We start from the raw sequence: 14,655 nt of genomic DNA, 5'->3' as shown, positions 1-14,655 counted from the left end.
TTTCACTGGTTTATGTACTTTCCGTTTTGGATCCTATAGGAGACAAAAGTTATAATTATTACTATTTAGCATACCAAATTACAAATATTAGCTGAATGTGCGGCACTGATCCTTCTTACTTGGAGGGAGTCCTCTATATAGCTTTCCTTCACTTTGTTTAGGTTTGATATCTCTACAATAACTGAGCTTCCACTTGAGTAATGGTTGACTTTTCCATCTAAAGTAAGCTTTGAAATAGGGTCCACAATACTATCTTGAGAATTTGATCCTGATAAACTCGGTGCTAAAGGACTGCTAGGAGAAGCAGCATCACTAAGACCACCCGCATGGTTACCTTCAAACAGAGGAATCATGGCCCATGCAAATGACTCTTTGTAAGGCATGATTCGAGACCATACTTGCAGCTTTTGCTTCTCTTTCTCAGCTAAGTGCACCTGACACAAAAAATGAGTACAGGAATAATATGAGAACACACAATCGATGTAGGGAGCACAACACTAATATTACAATGAAGAATGCTTTTTTAACTTACAGGCTCTTTACGAGAATAAACAGAAGGTGTTACTCCCCCTTCTTCAGTAGCAGCTTTTTCCAATTGAATCAAAAGGCAGACTGATGGTGAAGGTGCATCCAATAAAAAAACACCTCGACGATCCAAGGAACCCTGAGCCTGTTAAGTCCAGAGGAAGTTAAATGATCAGTAAGAATAGAAATTTGATTAAAGTGGAAACTTAACATAGTTAACCTGCTACAATATTCTATATATGTAGATATGAAACAAAAGAAGAAAGCAACTTGCACTGAGCTTACATCCTGCATATCTGTTGGAAGTATGTGAAAATAGAAGTCTTCTGACAGTTTTTCTCTTCTATCTCTGTTATACAAGCAAATCGTTCCACTGAAAGGTTCTGCACGCACATGATAGATCATGAAAACAGAAAGTTAAGATTGTGCTGTTAAGTGTAAATGCGATACATTACAGTACAGAAGTTAAGAAGCAATCACAAAATATTCTAGTTTTGCTCACCGACTAATCCAACTTGGAATGACAAAGATAGTACCTTGACAGTTATCTTCAAGCCACTGTAATCAGTACAGAATAATTTAAAACAGGATTAACTAATAAGCATTGATCAGAGCGCCAGAAGGGGTGGGGAGAAAGAAATGATGGATGCATTGTTTTAGTCTGTGTGCTGAAGCAACCTGTTGCTTATTGCAGGTATACTTTCTGGCACCCTTTGGCCAAATATCAAAGACCTCTCATTCTCCCAATCAAATGCAGGCTCATATGCTGGCAGTGGTGACAGACTACAGTGCTGAGAAAACACACATGTAAAGATACTGTTAATGCCCAACATCAAGATGAGAATTGATACTGATTGCAATAACTTGGGAGGAAAAATTGTCGCATGAGAGCTTTAAAAAAGAAAAACCCATGGTGTGTTAGTTCAAAAGGCTTAAAATGATTTTACCAGTCTTCAACCAGTATTATAGCTCCATTGAAAGAAATTGTTTGCACGGAAGCAAAGGAAATCAGAAAGCGATGGAAAAGATACTAAAAGTGATTGGACGCGAAGGATCACAGACAAAAAATACTTAAAGAATCAAGCATGAAATAGTTCTTATCCAATGTGAATAGCCCACTATAAAAGCACTAAGATTAATTGCAGATTATAGGCCAGCACAACAGAAAACCTGGGAAGCAAAGGACAAATCTATCCAGTACAGAAATCCAGGGAGGATGCCCTTACCACTTTTGAAGATGAAGCAGATGATTCGGTTTCATATATTTGCCTCCCTGAGGTGCTTGGCGTATCATCTTCGGTAGCATCTTCAGGCTTGGAATGCCTTGCGTTGCAAAGCTGCAATTCTGTGACACAGAGCAAGAATATCAAACTTTTCCAAGATACATGTGAAATTAATACAGGCATTCAGCGGCAAGGAAGATGGATTACCTGTTTCTATGTCAGTATCAGGTCCCTAAAAATTGATTTTGGAAAGATGGTAGTGCAACACTTTCATAGCGTCCATATTTGCAGTCATCCTTCACAAAATCAGCCTTGTAGCACTGTACCAGCTCATTTAGATGTGGCCACTGATCTAAGCTTTCATTAAGCTGAAAATAGAAAAGGCACTAGTTTTTTCAGATGAAAAGATACTTAGCTCTTGACATCACCTGAAACTCTTAAAATCAGGCATCATTACTTGATTTTGGAGCTACAATAAAAAGGAAGAAAATGAATTACTAGCGACAGAATGGACTACACTAATACGCAGGGAATAATAAATGCTTTTAAAATTGCCCAAGCTGCCTCGACGATCCTGGTCCAACACATGCGCAAGCACAATGCATAACACCAAGTAACTTTTGAAACGGTTGGGTAATTCTATCTCAAAATGCCATGCGCACAACAAAGCAAAAAAAAAAGGCATGGTGTAGCCCTCTGTTTTCATGCTAAAATTATCCATATGTAGAAAATATTGCCCGAATAGTGCCAATCCAAAAATAATGATACACCCTTTGGGTACCGAGCACATAAAGCTGTTATTTATCCAACATGGATAACCCAACTGAAGACTAAGCAATTCGAAGATTCTTGTGCAGCACAATGCAGGTTTCACCTCAACAATGCGATACTCGTGGCACTGCACCACTAAGCGTCACTGACATCAGTTTACACTCCTGAGCTCTCACCAAAGCATTAACGCATTCAGAAACCCTAAACCCTAACCGCCAAGCAGCATGACATTAAGATCCTGAACACCATTCTGCCACATTTCAAACACCTCGGGCGTCCCTCGACGCTACATTGACTACACAACAACACAGCAATCCCCAAAAAAACCAATAAAATCACACCGGCACCATCAAATCAGACCCCCGGGTCAGGGTCACAAGCACGGACGGGCAGGGAGCTAGCGAGACGTACCAGAGGATCCAGTTCGAGGTTCCCCGACCACGCCTGCCGCGGAATCCGCTTGAACCGCTGCCCTTCACCCGCTGTAGCCACCGCGGGCTCCATCGCCGTCACCTGAGCTGCCACTCAACCAGCAGACCAGTTAAGCGCGAATCAGCACTAGTTCAGCGCAACCAACGCATCAACCGACCGAAGAAATTCCCACCCGGAGCACGGGAGCTCTCCAACCCGGAGCTCAGGATCTCGCGCGCGCGGCCCAGATCCGGGCGAGGGAGGCGTTCCCGAGAAGCGACAGAGGCAGCACGAGTCCTCCCGCTCCCACTCGCTGCAACAACCAGAGCGCGGGAGGGCAGGGAGAAAAGGCAAGGAGGATGCTACCACCACTCATTGGCCATTTGCTTCCACTCGCCACCTTCTGCTCCGCTGTGCCCTGCTCTGCTCTGCTCCCAGTCCCAACGCGAGGGTTTGGTGGAGTGGGGATGAAGGGAAGCGAAGGAAGCAGGTGGGAGTTGGGGGGGGGGAGAGTGTTTTTGTGGGAAAAGAAGGCGAAAAGCGAAAAGTGTAAAATACAAAGATTTGGTTTGGCTTCGACCGGTTCGTTTTTTAATTTGTTCCGCAGGTTTTTAAAATCTTTTGAAATGCCCTTCTGCCAGTGCTGCTGTGTACTAGTACTGTGCAGTGCAGCGGCTGCTCTCGCTGTCGCACGCATGAGTGCTTCGCTGTCAGCAGGCTCAAAGACAACCACGAAAGTGTTGCCCTGCTACTGCAAGGTGAATATATTAGGTCCATTTGGTTCCTAGGGATTTATCAAATGTAGAAAAAACAAATCTTAGAATTTTAAAATCCTATTAAACAGATTAGATTTTAGTAAATTTTACACACACATATAGAATCTAATGAAACGAGCTAGATTTTTATCTGGATTATATAGATTCCTGGTAAGCAAACGAGACATTAAGGGCCTGTTTGGAATGCGAGATTTTTTTATTTCTGTGTTTTTCTGTGAAATTGAACTGATTTCTGTGAAATTCATGTGTGATTCCTGTGAAATTCTATGTTCCAAACAAACCCTAATCAAAATCTGGTAGAGAAATGGACCTCTCACTCTCACGGATTGCAAGGGTTCAGGAGAGAGTAGGCCCTGCTTGGTTCCTTCACCCCTCCTAAAATTCCTGTCACATCGAATATTTGGACACATGCATGGAGTATTAAATATAGACTAATTACGAAACTAATTACACAACTTGCGACTAATTTGCGAGACGAATCTTTTAAGCCTAATTAGGTCATGATTTGACAACGTGATGCTATAGTAAACATGTGCTAATGATAGATTAATTAGGCTTTTAAAAAATCGTCTCGGAAATTAGCCTTCATCTATGTAATTGGTTTTGTAATTAATCTATATTTAATACTCCTTATTAGCATCTAAACATTCGATGTGACATAAATTTTAGGAGCGACTAAAGAACAAACACCCCGTAATCTACGAACTAATTTATCTGCCACAAATTACAATTTGTTTTGGTCGTTACTCGTTGGGGGGCAGACATGACTTCTGAGCAATTGCTTCGTCTGAATATATATATATAAAATATATGCTGTTCCAAAAATACAACGATGCTACACCAGTCATTTATTATTTGGGACGGGACCATGTGCGATTGCTTGTAACTCTCGGGCGGCCTATATTGCTCCACGATAAACAAAGGCAATGCAAGAAATAAATATAGAATGTACACTTTACATTTTAAATTATAAGACTTTTTGGCTGTAGATATATAGCATGTGTATAACACTTAAATAGATATACACAATGTCTGGATACATAACTAACATAACTGAGGAGAAAAAATGGTAACTCAAAGATATCAAAGAGTAAAAAAAGGATGGAATAAAAAAGTGGTGGTTTGAAAAGAAAGAGAAATAGAATAATGAGAATCATAATGATTAGAAACCAATTCGAACAATTTCTAGAGGTGGCTCGAAATACAGTCACATCTAGAAATTATTGTCCAGAAATCATAAATTTGGGTTAAAAATAGCATCTTTTTAAAAAAATCCATGGAGACCGCCAAATCACAAGTCACGTGATTTTTCGTGCGCTTTGTGGCCACGGGAGATCAAACTCACGACCTCCTGCGTATCTCCCCTAATCACTCAACTCATAAGTCATTTGTGTCGATCTAAAATATTATTTCCTTGTTTTATCTTCATGCAATTTTGAAGTGGGTATTTGAAAGCTCTAATTTGGTTTTGGTTAATTAATAAAACCCTAAGTGCTAACCTAGTTTATCAAAGTGATTATAAGATAGGTAGCACTACTCCAAGTGATGAAGCAATAACGAAGATCATGACAATGGTGATGCATGGTGATGATCAAATGCTTAAACTTGGAAAAGAAGAAAGAGAAAAACAAAAGGCTCAAGGCAAAGGTATAAATAGTAGGAGTCATTTTATTTCGATGATCAAGACACTTAGCGAGTGTGATCACATTTAGGTTAGATAGCCGTACTATTAAGAGGGGTGAAACTCGTATTGAAATGCGGTTATTAAAGTGTCACTAGATGCTCTAACTCATTGCATATGCATTTAGGATCTAGTGGAGTGCTAACACCCTTGAAAATGCTTTGTGAAAATATGCTAACACATGTGCACAAGGTGATACACTGTGGTTGGCATATTTGAGTAAGGGTTAGAGATCTCACCAGCGGAGTGTCCACCTAGAGTGCGGACAGTCCGACGGTGCCACCGGCGCCCTACACAAAAAAGACAGTGGCTCACAGAGTGACTAGATGCTGGTGGTGGTGTAGTAGTGACAGTCGCGGCGTGGGTTCAGAGTCCGGTAGAGTAGCAGTAGGTAGTGAGCACGCGTCTCGGTCTTGTGACCGAACGCTGGCGCGAAGAGTGACCGGACGCTGGCAGCTGCGTCCGGTCAATGCAGACATACGCTGACACGTGGTGCACAGTGGAGACATTGAGTGACCGGACGCTGGGTGAGTCCGGTCGTGATTTTGCGCGAACGGAACCTTACTGGAAACGACCGAACGCTGAGGTCCAGCGTCCGGTCACCTCGCAGCAGCGCGTCTAGTCATCACTTAACTGTTGGGATTGGACGCTCAGTATTTGAAGGAGGGGACACGTGGCGTGTATCGTGAGATCGGACGCTGGGGTCCAGCGTCCGGTCAATCTGACCGGAGCATCTGGTCGGCCCATGTTCAGTGTAGTGAGTAGCCCAACGGCTCTATTTCATGGGGGCTTATTTAAGCCCTAAGGCCGGCTCAAGCTCACTCTCTTGGCTATTTGCATTGACATAGTAACCTTATGAGCTTAGCCAAAGCCCTCCCACTCATCTCGATCGTTGATTCATCATCATTGTGAGATTGGGAGAGAATCTAAGTGCATGGCTTGAGTGATTGCATCTAGTGGCACTTGGCATTCATGTTTCGCTGCGGGATTCACTTGTTACTCTTGGTGGTTGCCGCCACCTAGACGGCTTGGAACAGCGAGGATCGTTGAGCGGAGGTTGGTGATTGTCTCTGGCTCCGATCGTGGTGATCGTGAGGGTGTGCCTTCCCCGACGGAGAGCCGAAAGGTAACTCTAGTGGATTGCTCGTGTCATTGAGTTACCTCACTTGTGGGTAGGTTCTTGCGGTGTTCAATTGTGTGGACGAGGTTCATGTAACACCTCTTAGCCGCCGAACCACCAAGTGTTGGTCGACACAACGAGGACTAGCGTATCGGCAAGCACGTGAATCTCGGGAGAAAAAATAGTTGTCTCTTGCCATTTGATATTCTCCCGGTGATTGGTTTTATATTCATCTTGTGATTGATTCATTCCTCTACACGGCGGTATAACCATCCTACTCACTTGTTTATATTCTTGCAAACTAGTTGTAGCAAGCTCTTTAGTATAATTAGATTTGAGAGCTTGCTTTGCTATTTAAGCTTGCTTAGTGGAGCTCTTTAGAGTAGAAAGATTTAGAGCTCTTAGTGAGTAGTATCATAGCAAATTGTGTGTCTTGTTATCATTGCAACTAGAATTGTTGGATATGTGGCTTGCAACCCTTGTAGAACTAGAGCAAGTTTGCATTTCGCTATTTGTCATACTAATCAAATTGCTCTAGTTGATTTATAGATTTTTAAATAGGCTATTCATCCCCCTCTAGCCATATTAGGACCTTTCAGTATTTAGGACCTAATCAATTTTAAATGAAAAGGCTATCAACTACAAAGTTGTATAGCTTTTCGAGACCTGTAACTTTTGTCTTTGGTTGTTTCTCCATCAAGGTTGTTTGAAAACTTTGAATTTCAAATATGAGAAATTCAAACATAATTTTTCTTAGACAGATGATTTCAAATGAAAAAGATATTAACTACAAAGTTGTGTAACTCTTTGAGATTTACAACTTTGATTTTGGTCATTTCTCCATCTGAGGTTGTTTGAAAAAAACTCAAATTTTACTGTACAACTCCTATTTTTAGAGGCGGTTCAAATAAGGGTATTTGTAGAGACAGCTGAAAAATAGCAATCGTCTCTACAAATACATTTTTAGAGGCGGCTCGGTTTAGACGCCACTGTAGAGGCGGCTCGGTTTAGACGCCACTGTAGAGGCGGCTATAGATTAAGCCGCCTCTACAACAAAAAAAACTCCGCTGCTGAAAATCAATTATGTAGTAGTGAGTGTCAAATGTGGCTAGGAAATTTAGAACCACAATTTGCTATGCCTAACAGAATCTAATCATACTCTTTTTACTCTAGGACATGTGAAGTCTAAATGAGTCTTTCCTATTGCTTGTAAAAAAAAAACTTACTAACTTGATCAAACCTGCTTATGATCTTCTTTGGAATGGAGGATTATTTTCCGTTTTCTATGTTTTAGTGCGAAAATAAACTAATCCACTTTCCATAATGACCCTAAGGCCTAAGGTGAAGTGCGATCTGTCGCTAACAACCAAACACTCCTCTCTCGTCACCTCGGATGCCCACGCCTTGCTCATGACTTTTTAAATTCCACCCATTGCGGACTATGCCCCGTTTTTTTTTTTTTTAAAGAAAAAACTTTTTCCTTTAAAAGAACAAGAGTTAATTCCATTGCGGACAATGGGTGTGATCCTATGATAGATTGATAGGTGAACTGATTTAGCAAACAAATAACGGTTTTAGCCGGTGTGTGCATGTACATGATGCTTTTATGCATGTGGCCACACGCATCTCTCGCGCCGGCAATGATAGCTTAGGGCCAGTTTGGATGCCAAATTTTTTGGCAAATACTACTGTAGCGTTTTTGTTGTTATTTGGTAATTAGTGTTCGATCATAATCTAATTAGACTTAAAAGATTCGTCTCGTGGATTTCGTCTAAACTGTGTAATTAGTTTTATTTTTTATTTATATTTAATGCTTCATGCATGCGTCTAAAGATTCAATGTGACGAAAAATCTTAAAAAATTTGACATTTTGAGGTGTAACTAAACATGGCCTTAGCCATCGCCTCAAGAATTGGACCTACAGAAGTCCATGAAATAGTATCATTCCAGTAGCGCCAGCAGCACTGTGCTCGGATCGGTGTGGACTCGCCAGGACCGGGCTACTAGACCGCGCAGCAGCCGGTGGCTGGCCGGTACAGCTACAGCTAGCATAGTAGCATCACTAGAAAAAATAACGCATACGTGAAATCAAAGGAACTGGTCGGAGAAAGGGAGAGAACGAGGCTCCTTTTTCTATTCGATGATGTGCGGGCGTCGCCGTCGGCTTTGTACTCGGCTCATGTGCTGCCCCCACGCCACGCCACTCCACTCCACTCCCATCCAATTCGCCGCACTCCCGTGATCCCTTCGAAACCCCGCAAAAACCACCGTGGCGGCGTCGTCTGTCTGCCTGTCGATCTCCGGTGGCGTCCATCCTCCGTCTCTCTCTCTGTCCTTGATCCGTTTCCACCTACGGCATCATCCTTTCAAAGGTTAACTTTTTCAGAGGCGCGGCCGCACGGGCACGGGCTGATGCTGATCCGGCCGGTTTCTCGCGGCGTGTCCTGCCTCCGATCCGGCGTCCGGCCGGCGCCGCGGAGTCGTCGCAGTTTCGATCGATGGGCTAGGCGGCTAGGCCAGTGATGTGCGGCCACCAGCCGTATCGAGCCGGATGCTGACACTTGGTTGGTGGTATGGATGTCAGAGTTGCACCAAGCCAGGCACTCGGGCTCTAAATTTGTTTTCTCTGACGTCCATTAGTTGCGGTGGCCTAGATTTGGTTGGTCGCCAGATTATCGTCGTGTTCGCTTGGTTTATAAGTCGTACTTTTTAAGTCAACGAATAATATTTTTTTCTCATAATAAATTAGTCAATAGTATTTTTAGACATAACTTATCAGCCAAACGAACATGACATATATACTTCAGCCACCAACCTCTGGACGGTCGGATTCCGAAGCAACCACCTCTTTACGAGACCGCTCCTGGAGTCCTGGTAAAAACTCTCAAGGCCAGGGGTTGCAAGTGCCAGTTGTGCTCATCTCATCTTACCATATGAATTCTGCTACTAAAAGAGGGCTAGGCAGCGTGGCCACGTCGCTCGCTTTTCCCGGCCATCGAATCGGCCACGCGGATGGCCCATATCGTGCGAGCTCCAATATTTTTGCAAAGAAAACCTCGAACTTTAGTCGAATCAACCCGCAGTCTAGGACTCCTCTCAATTTTTTTCTTTCAAAAAAAGCTCTCGAACTTTACCGAAATCAACCGTCAATCCATGCCTTTACCGGAGCCATCACAAAGCTTGGTGGGTGACACTCGTCCCTCTCCCCTCCGCCTCCCCCACCCCTGCACTCCACCCCACCCTTCACTTGCAGGGTCACTAGAGCGGGCTTGAATCGTGGTCGCCAATGAGCTGGCGCGACGCACTGGCACGACAGTGAGCTGGCTCCTCGCGACAGGCAGCGAGGCGGGGATCTGGCGGCGGCTCCCAGCCCATGGGTGTGGCTGTCCGCGGGTCGCCGGCAAGCGGCGACGCACAAGCCACCGGCACGGGTCTGGCACGAGCTGGCATGGCAGCGGGCTCCAGACTCCACGGGAGCTCCCAGCGCGACAGCGGGCTCCAGGTGGGCGAGGACCGGGCTCGCGACGACGGAGCCACGTGCGTCCGGGGCCGGCCGCGCACGCGCCATGGTTAGTTCCGCTATGTATGCATACCTATTTGGTAAGCTTACAATGGCTCCAATTTATATAATGACTATAAATTTTCATTGAGCTATGACATTTGAGAATATGCAGTGATGAGTACCATCCATGTGTCTATTTTCTTTTCTGAACTAAGGTATATGGGAATATGCAATGATGATTATCACTCTTTTATGATCTTTCTATTGTACTTTTTTTTTGAATTGAGGCATTTGGCACATGCATTGGTGAGAACCATTAGATGTATATGCTCTCTTCTATTCTGAATTAATTGAGGCCATTTGGCATATGCAATAATAACCATTGCAGTCCTGTTGTTACTTTTATATGTAAGTTTCATTTAAAATAGCTATTAATTATGTTGAATATTCACAACATCACAATGGTTAACGTTGTAAACAACATACTCATAGACATGTTCATTCAATTTTTTTTGTACCTATTTCAGCTCAGAATTATAAACTGTTTCTTCCTCGATTCAGTTTGAAGGAAGGAGTGAAGTGCTTATTCAGAAATAGACATGATCCTTACCATCAACTAGGTGAAAAATCAAAATGTTCTTTGATTTGGATGCTACTTCATTAGGGTAGCTTAGCTTCAGTGCTTCACAAAATTCATCACTCATAGTGATCGGTGTTCCTGTAGCCAATTTTATTTTTGCAAGATTGAAAAATGCATATTTCAGCAAAGCATCCAATTCAAAATAGAAAATATCAATTTAGGTTATGCCATGACCTGAGCAGATCACTTATTAGCGATTATCGATTCTATTTCACTACATAATCTGAAAAAGGGACAAACCAAATCAATAAGTACTCCCTCCATTTCAATATTATAAGTCATTCAAATTTTTCTTAGAGAGCTAAATCATCTCAAGTTTGATAAAAATTGTATATAAAAATTAAACATCAAGCAATTTGGCTCCCGAACGATCTTGCAGAACTGTGGTCTCTTTGTAGCACGATCGGCAATCCACCATTGTAGTCGGCGTTTGGCTCTTCGAACGGTGACCTATCAATATTGGAGATAAGGCCCGCTACCAATAAGTCATATGTTATATTTTCCATCTCGATATATGGCCACCGCCCATACTACTCGCAGATTCTCTACTGGAACAGCCCTAGCTGCCCATGATTTTCTAGTTATGCTGGATTTCCTCTATGCATGCTCTGTGAACTCGGGTAAAATCAAGTACCATGATTAGCACGGCGCTATAACCTGCCAAATCCTTATAGAAAAAAGAAGACTGGACAGATTTACTGCCTGCCTCAAGCAGTCGAGCTTGTTTCGCAATGAACGAATTCGTACAATCGCTTCCATGATCTGAGCATCTACTGCACCGTCTCGTGCATGCTTCGGAGGTTAGGGCACGGTAATCAGTCAATATATCTTGCTTGGCGAAAGAGCGGTAGATGCAGAGGGTACGGGATTCGGGATACACGGGCACTATGATGGCCATTTGATACCTTTGTCCGATGCGGATGTCACATTCTACCCATACCCAATACTGCGTGGCGCCAACGAGATTTGGGGCCTTGTCCTTGGGAGAACATGGATGGTGTTACGGCCTGCTGTTTGGAAGTTTGTCCACACCACACGGGGCTTGCTAGCATCCAACTTCCTGCAGGGCGCAGGCTGCAGCGCTCAATGTCACTGTCACTGATCGACCAGGCGAGCAGCGATCACAACGTCGCATTACCGCCTCAAGGGGCTCTCCCTAGTTCCATCTGTCCACCAGGCCTGTGTGCAATGCAAATCCCAGGAAAGCTTCGTCAGACGAAAAGCTGCAGACCTGCTTTTTGGTCAACTTGTGAACGTGCAATCGCAGCATGATTTCAAATTTGTGTAGTGCTAGGAACAGCAGGGGTGATCTGTAATTGGCCAACATACCAACGAACGCTATGGCACGAGACATGATTAGGACTAGACTTGCAGGTAGCTTTAGAAGAGACGCGCATGATTAGAGCCAAGTAAGCTTTCAGTTGGGGAGTGGTTTTTGTGGTACGGTTGACAAGATCAGTTTTGGCGTACCACGAAGGCCGGGTAAGTGGTCGAGCATGATGGAGAGCAGTAGGTCCTACAGCTATCCTCATCATAAGCTCCAGGCTGTTGTGGGGCCAACAAAGCTGCTTGTTGCACACCCCAGACCCAGGCGAGGTATGCCAGGCCACGTTGCCAATTATAGTACTAACCAAGAGGAAGATCTGACCAAGCAGCATATGGACTGAGCTGAATGTAACCAGGCCGAATAAGAATCTCACAGGGACAGGCAGAAAGAGTTGCCTCGCACAAGAGCTGATATTCCAACTAGGAGCTGTCCGGATCTGTCTCCGTGCGTGGCCGCCTTTCAATTTCATCAGCGACGAAGAGAAGCAGAGCTCTCGCCACCGCGCGGGTCCGACACCTGACGCCGGCACTGGCGCCGCCGCCGGTTGCGATAGGGCCTTGAGCATTGAAGCGCGGAGGCTTATCGCCCTAGGCACTTTATCTGGCGTTTTTTTTTTAGGAAATGTTACTGTAGCACTTCCGTTGTATTTGGTAATTAATGTCCAATTATAGTCTAATTAGGCTTAAAAGATTCATCTCGTGAATTTCGTCTAAACTGTGTAATTAGTTTTATTTTTTATTATATTTAATGCTTCATACATGCGTCCAAATATTCGATGTGACGAAAAATCTTGAAAAATTTTGTAAAATTTTGGGAACTAAACAGGCACCTAGGGGAATTTGGCCCATCAAATACGCAACATCGATATGGGCCGACAATCGTTGCAACTGGGAACAGTGGGCTGGGCTGGGCGCATCGAACTCTCGCGGCAGCCCCGCGTGCTCTATGAATAAGCAGTGCTGCGGCCTGCGGCGGATTATCTCGACGCGAACTTTTTTTTTTCCAGTTTACTGCTCCCGAATGTGTTTTGTTTTTTTATCTGTAAACATAATAGCATCTCCGAGAGATTAGCTCCCAAATTTACTAATTTAGCTACTCTCTAAAACATATTTGACAAAAAAAACTAGAGTACTCGAGCAGACTCTAGGCTATCAAAAGTAGATAGCGAATGAAGAGAGATGGAAAGTTACTAAATTTGGAGAGTCATCTTTATAAAGTCTGTTGAAGACGTTTTCCTTTAATAATAGCCAAATTTACTTTTAGAAAACGATTTGGCTAATCTCTTGGAGACGCTCTTAACTGATTTTTTTGTAAAATTCTTATAATATTTCTGTAAAAATCCTGCCTATCAACTATCAAGGTTCTACATGTGAAAAATTGCTCGCCTGCATCAAATTTTATTGTTTTTTCTTTTATATTTCTCTTCCTTCTTCCTAAATACTACTTGCAGGGATGGAAATAAGTATGCACGGAAGGAAGTAAAACTAAGATTCTAGTGAAAATCTTCTCTCCCACACTTGTTTTTTTTGGCTCCTAAATAGGATGCATGGAAGAGAATAGATATGCAAAGAAGGGAGTAAAACTATGATTTTGGTAAACAAATCTTCTCTGCCACATCCTAATATTAGTTACTATCAATTTAGACGGATTCACACTCAACTTGTACTAGAGTTATGTAATTATTTTGGTATTGTTTCTAGTTAAAATTCGAGTGTGGAGAAAGAATATGTCAATTCATGCTTGCAACACATTTAATCTAGCTTTCGAACTCCTAAACACCTGTATTTTTTTTTCTTATACTCACAAAATTCAGATGTATGATGATATATATTTTCATCCAAATAGAGAGTAGATAATTCTTCTTTTCTCTCTCTCTTGACTTTGACGGGCTATACAACTAGAGGCCATCGGAGGAGAACAGGAGACTTGGGGAGCATTCTGTGCTTATATTTTTACTATTTTCTTCATTCTAAATTATAAGATATTTTATAATTTTTAGATACGTAGATTTTGCTATGCATTTAGATATACGTTATGTCTAGATATAGAGTAAAGTTGCTATGCACTTAGATACACGTTATGTCTAGATATATAGTAAAAGAAATGTATTTAAAAAAGATCAAAACGTCTTAAATTTAGAATGCGTGAGTACAATACTATTTAGTTTGTTGTATCGTGATGATCGGTTGTGAGCAACGGTTACATTGATGGAAGATGTTAAATAAGTATCATTAGATTGTTTTTATTGGGAGATGACTTAGGATCTGTTTAGATTCTCTGGTTTAAGTTAGTGGATAAAATTAAAGACTAAAAACTTTATACTACTTTAGCTCACTTGTAAGGTGGTCTAAACTTTAGACAGTTCTTTATGTATATCTCATGTTTGGAACATTAAGAGTTAAGTGGTCTAAAATTTAGGATCTAAGTTTTAGACCATGCGATTTAAACAGAGCCTTAGTATAATTATTCTCAGCTTTGTACAGTTTAATGTGACTATATATATATATATATATATATATATATATATATATATATAGGGAGAGTAGAATATCAGTAGCCAGCTACAAAATAAGTTATTCTGTAGCCACTTTCATTTACGATAATTTTACATACTGATTTACGATAATGTCAATACATATTTACGATAGTTGGGTTACTATAACACATGGGGATATTTAC

General features: G+C 42.3%; 1 protein-coding gene across 1 annotated transcript; it reads right to left on the bottom strand.

The window, feature by feature from the left end:
* Positions 1–10: 10 nt before the first annotated feature.
* On the bottom strand, positions 11–3,396 carry LOC136466248 (guanine nucleotide exchange factor SPIKE 1-like). The gene is made up of 11 exons (XM_066464657.1): positions 3,124–3,396; positions 2,931–3,032; positions 1,956–2,116; positions 1,752–1,870; positions 1,204–1,316; positions 1,028–1,083; positions 811–908; positions 533–670; positions 335–434; positions 120–227; positions 11–33 (listed from the first exon to the last, which is right to left on the bottom strand). Exons 7-11 carry the CDS (start codon positions 817–819, stop codon positions 11–13), a joined length of 378 nt encoding a protein of 125 aa, XP_066320754.1. The 5' UTR covers positions 820–908; positions 1,028–1,083; positions 1,204–1,316; positions 1,752–1,870; positions 1,956–2,116; positions 2,931–3,032; positions 3,124–3,396.
* Between the last annotated feature and the right edge of the window lie 11,259 nt (positions 3,397–14,655).

The sequence above is a fragment of the Miscanthus floridulus genome, chromosome 1, assembly GCF_019320115.1.
Source record: "Miscanthus floridulus cultivar M001 chromosome 1, ASM1932011v1, whole genome shotgun sequence".
Classification (NCBI taxonomy): Eukaryota; Viridiplantae; Streptophyta; class Magnoliopsida; order Poales; family Poaceae; genus Miscanthus; species Miscanthus floridulus.
The sequence above is the reverse complement of the archived record's forward strand: the minus strand, read 5'-3'. Positions and strand labels throughout refer to the sequence as shown.

Bases quoted from the DNA above. Each gene is read 5' to 3' on its own strand.
- LOC136466248 (XM_066464657.1), bottom strand. The intron at 228-334 runs GTAACCATGCGG...CCTATTTCAAAG, and splicing joins CATGATTCCTCTGTTTGAAG to CTTACTTTAGATGGAAAAGT. The intron at 34-119 runs GTAAGAAGGATC...TGTCTCCTATAG, and splicing joins ATATAGAGGACTCCCTCCAA to GATCCAAAACGGAAAGTACA.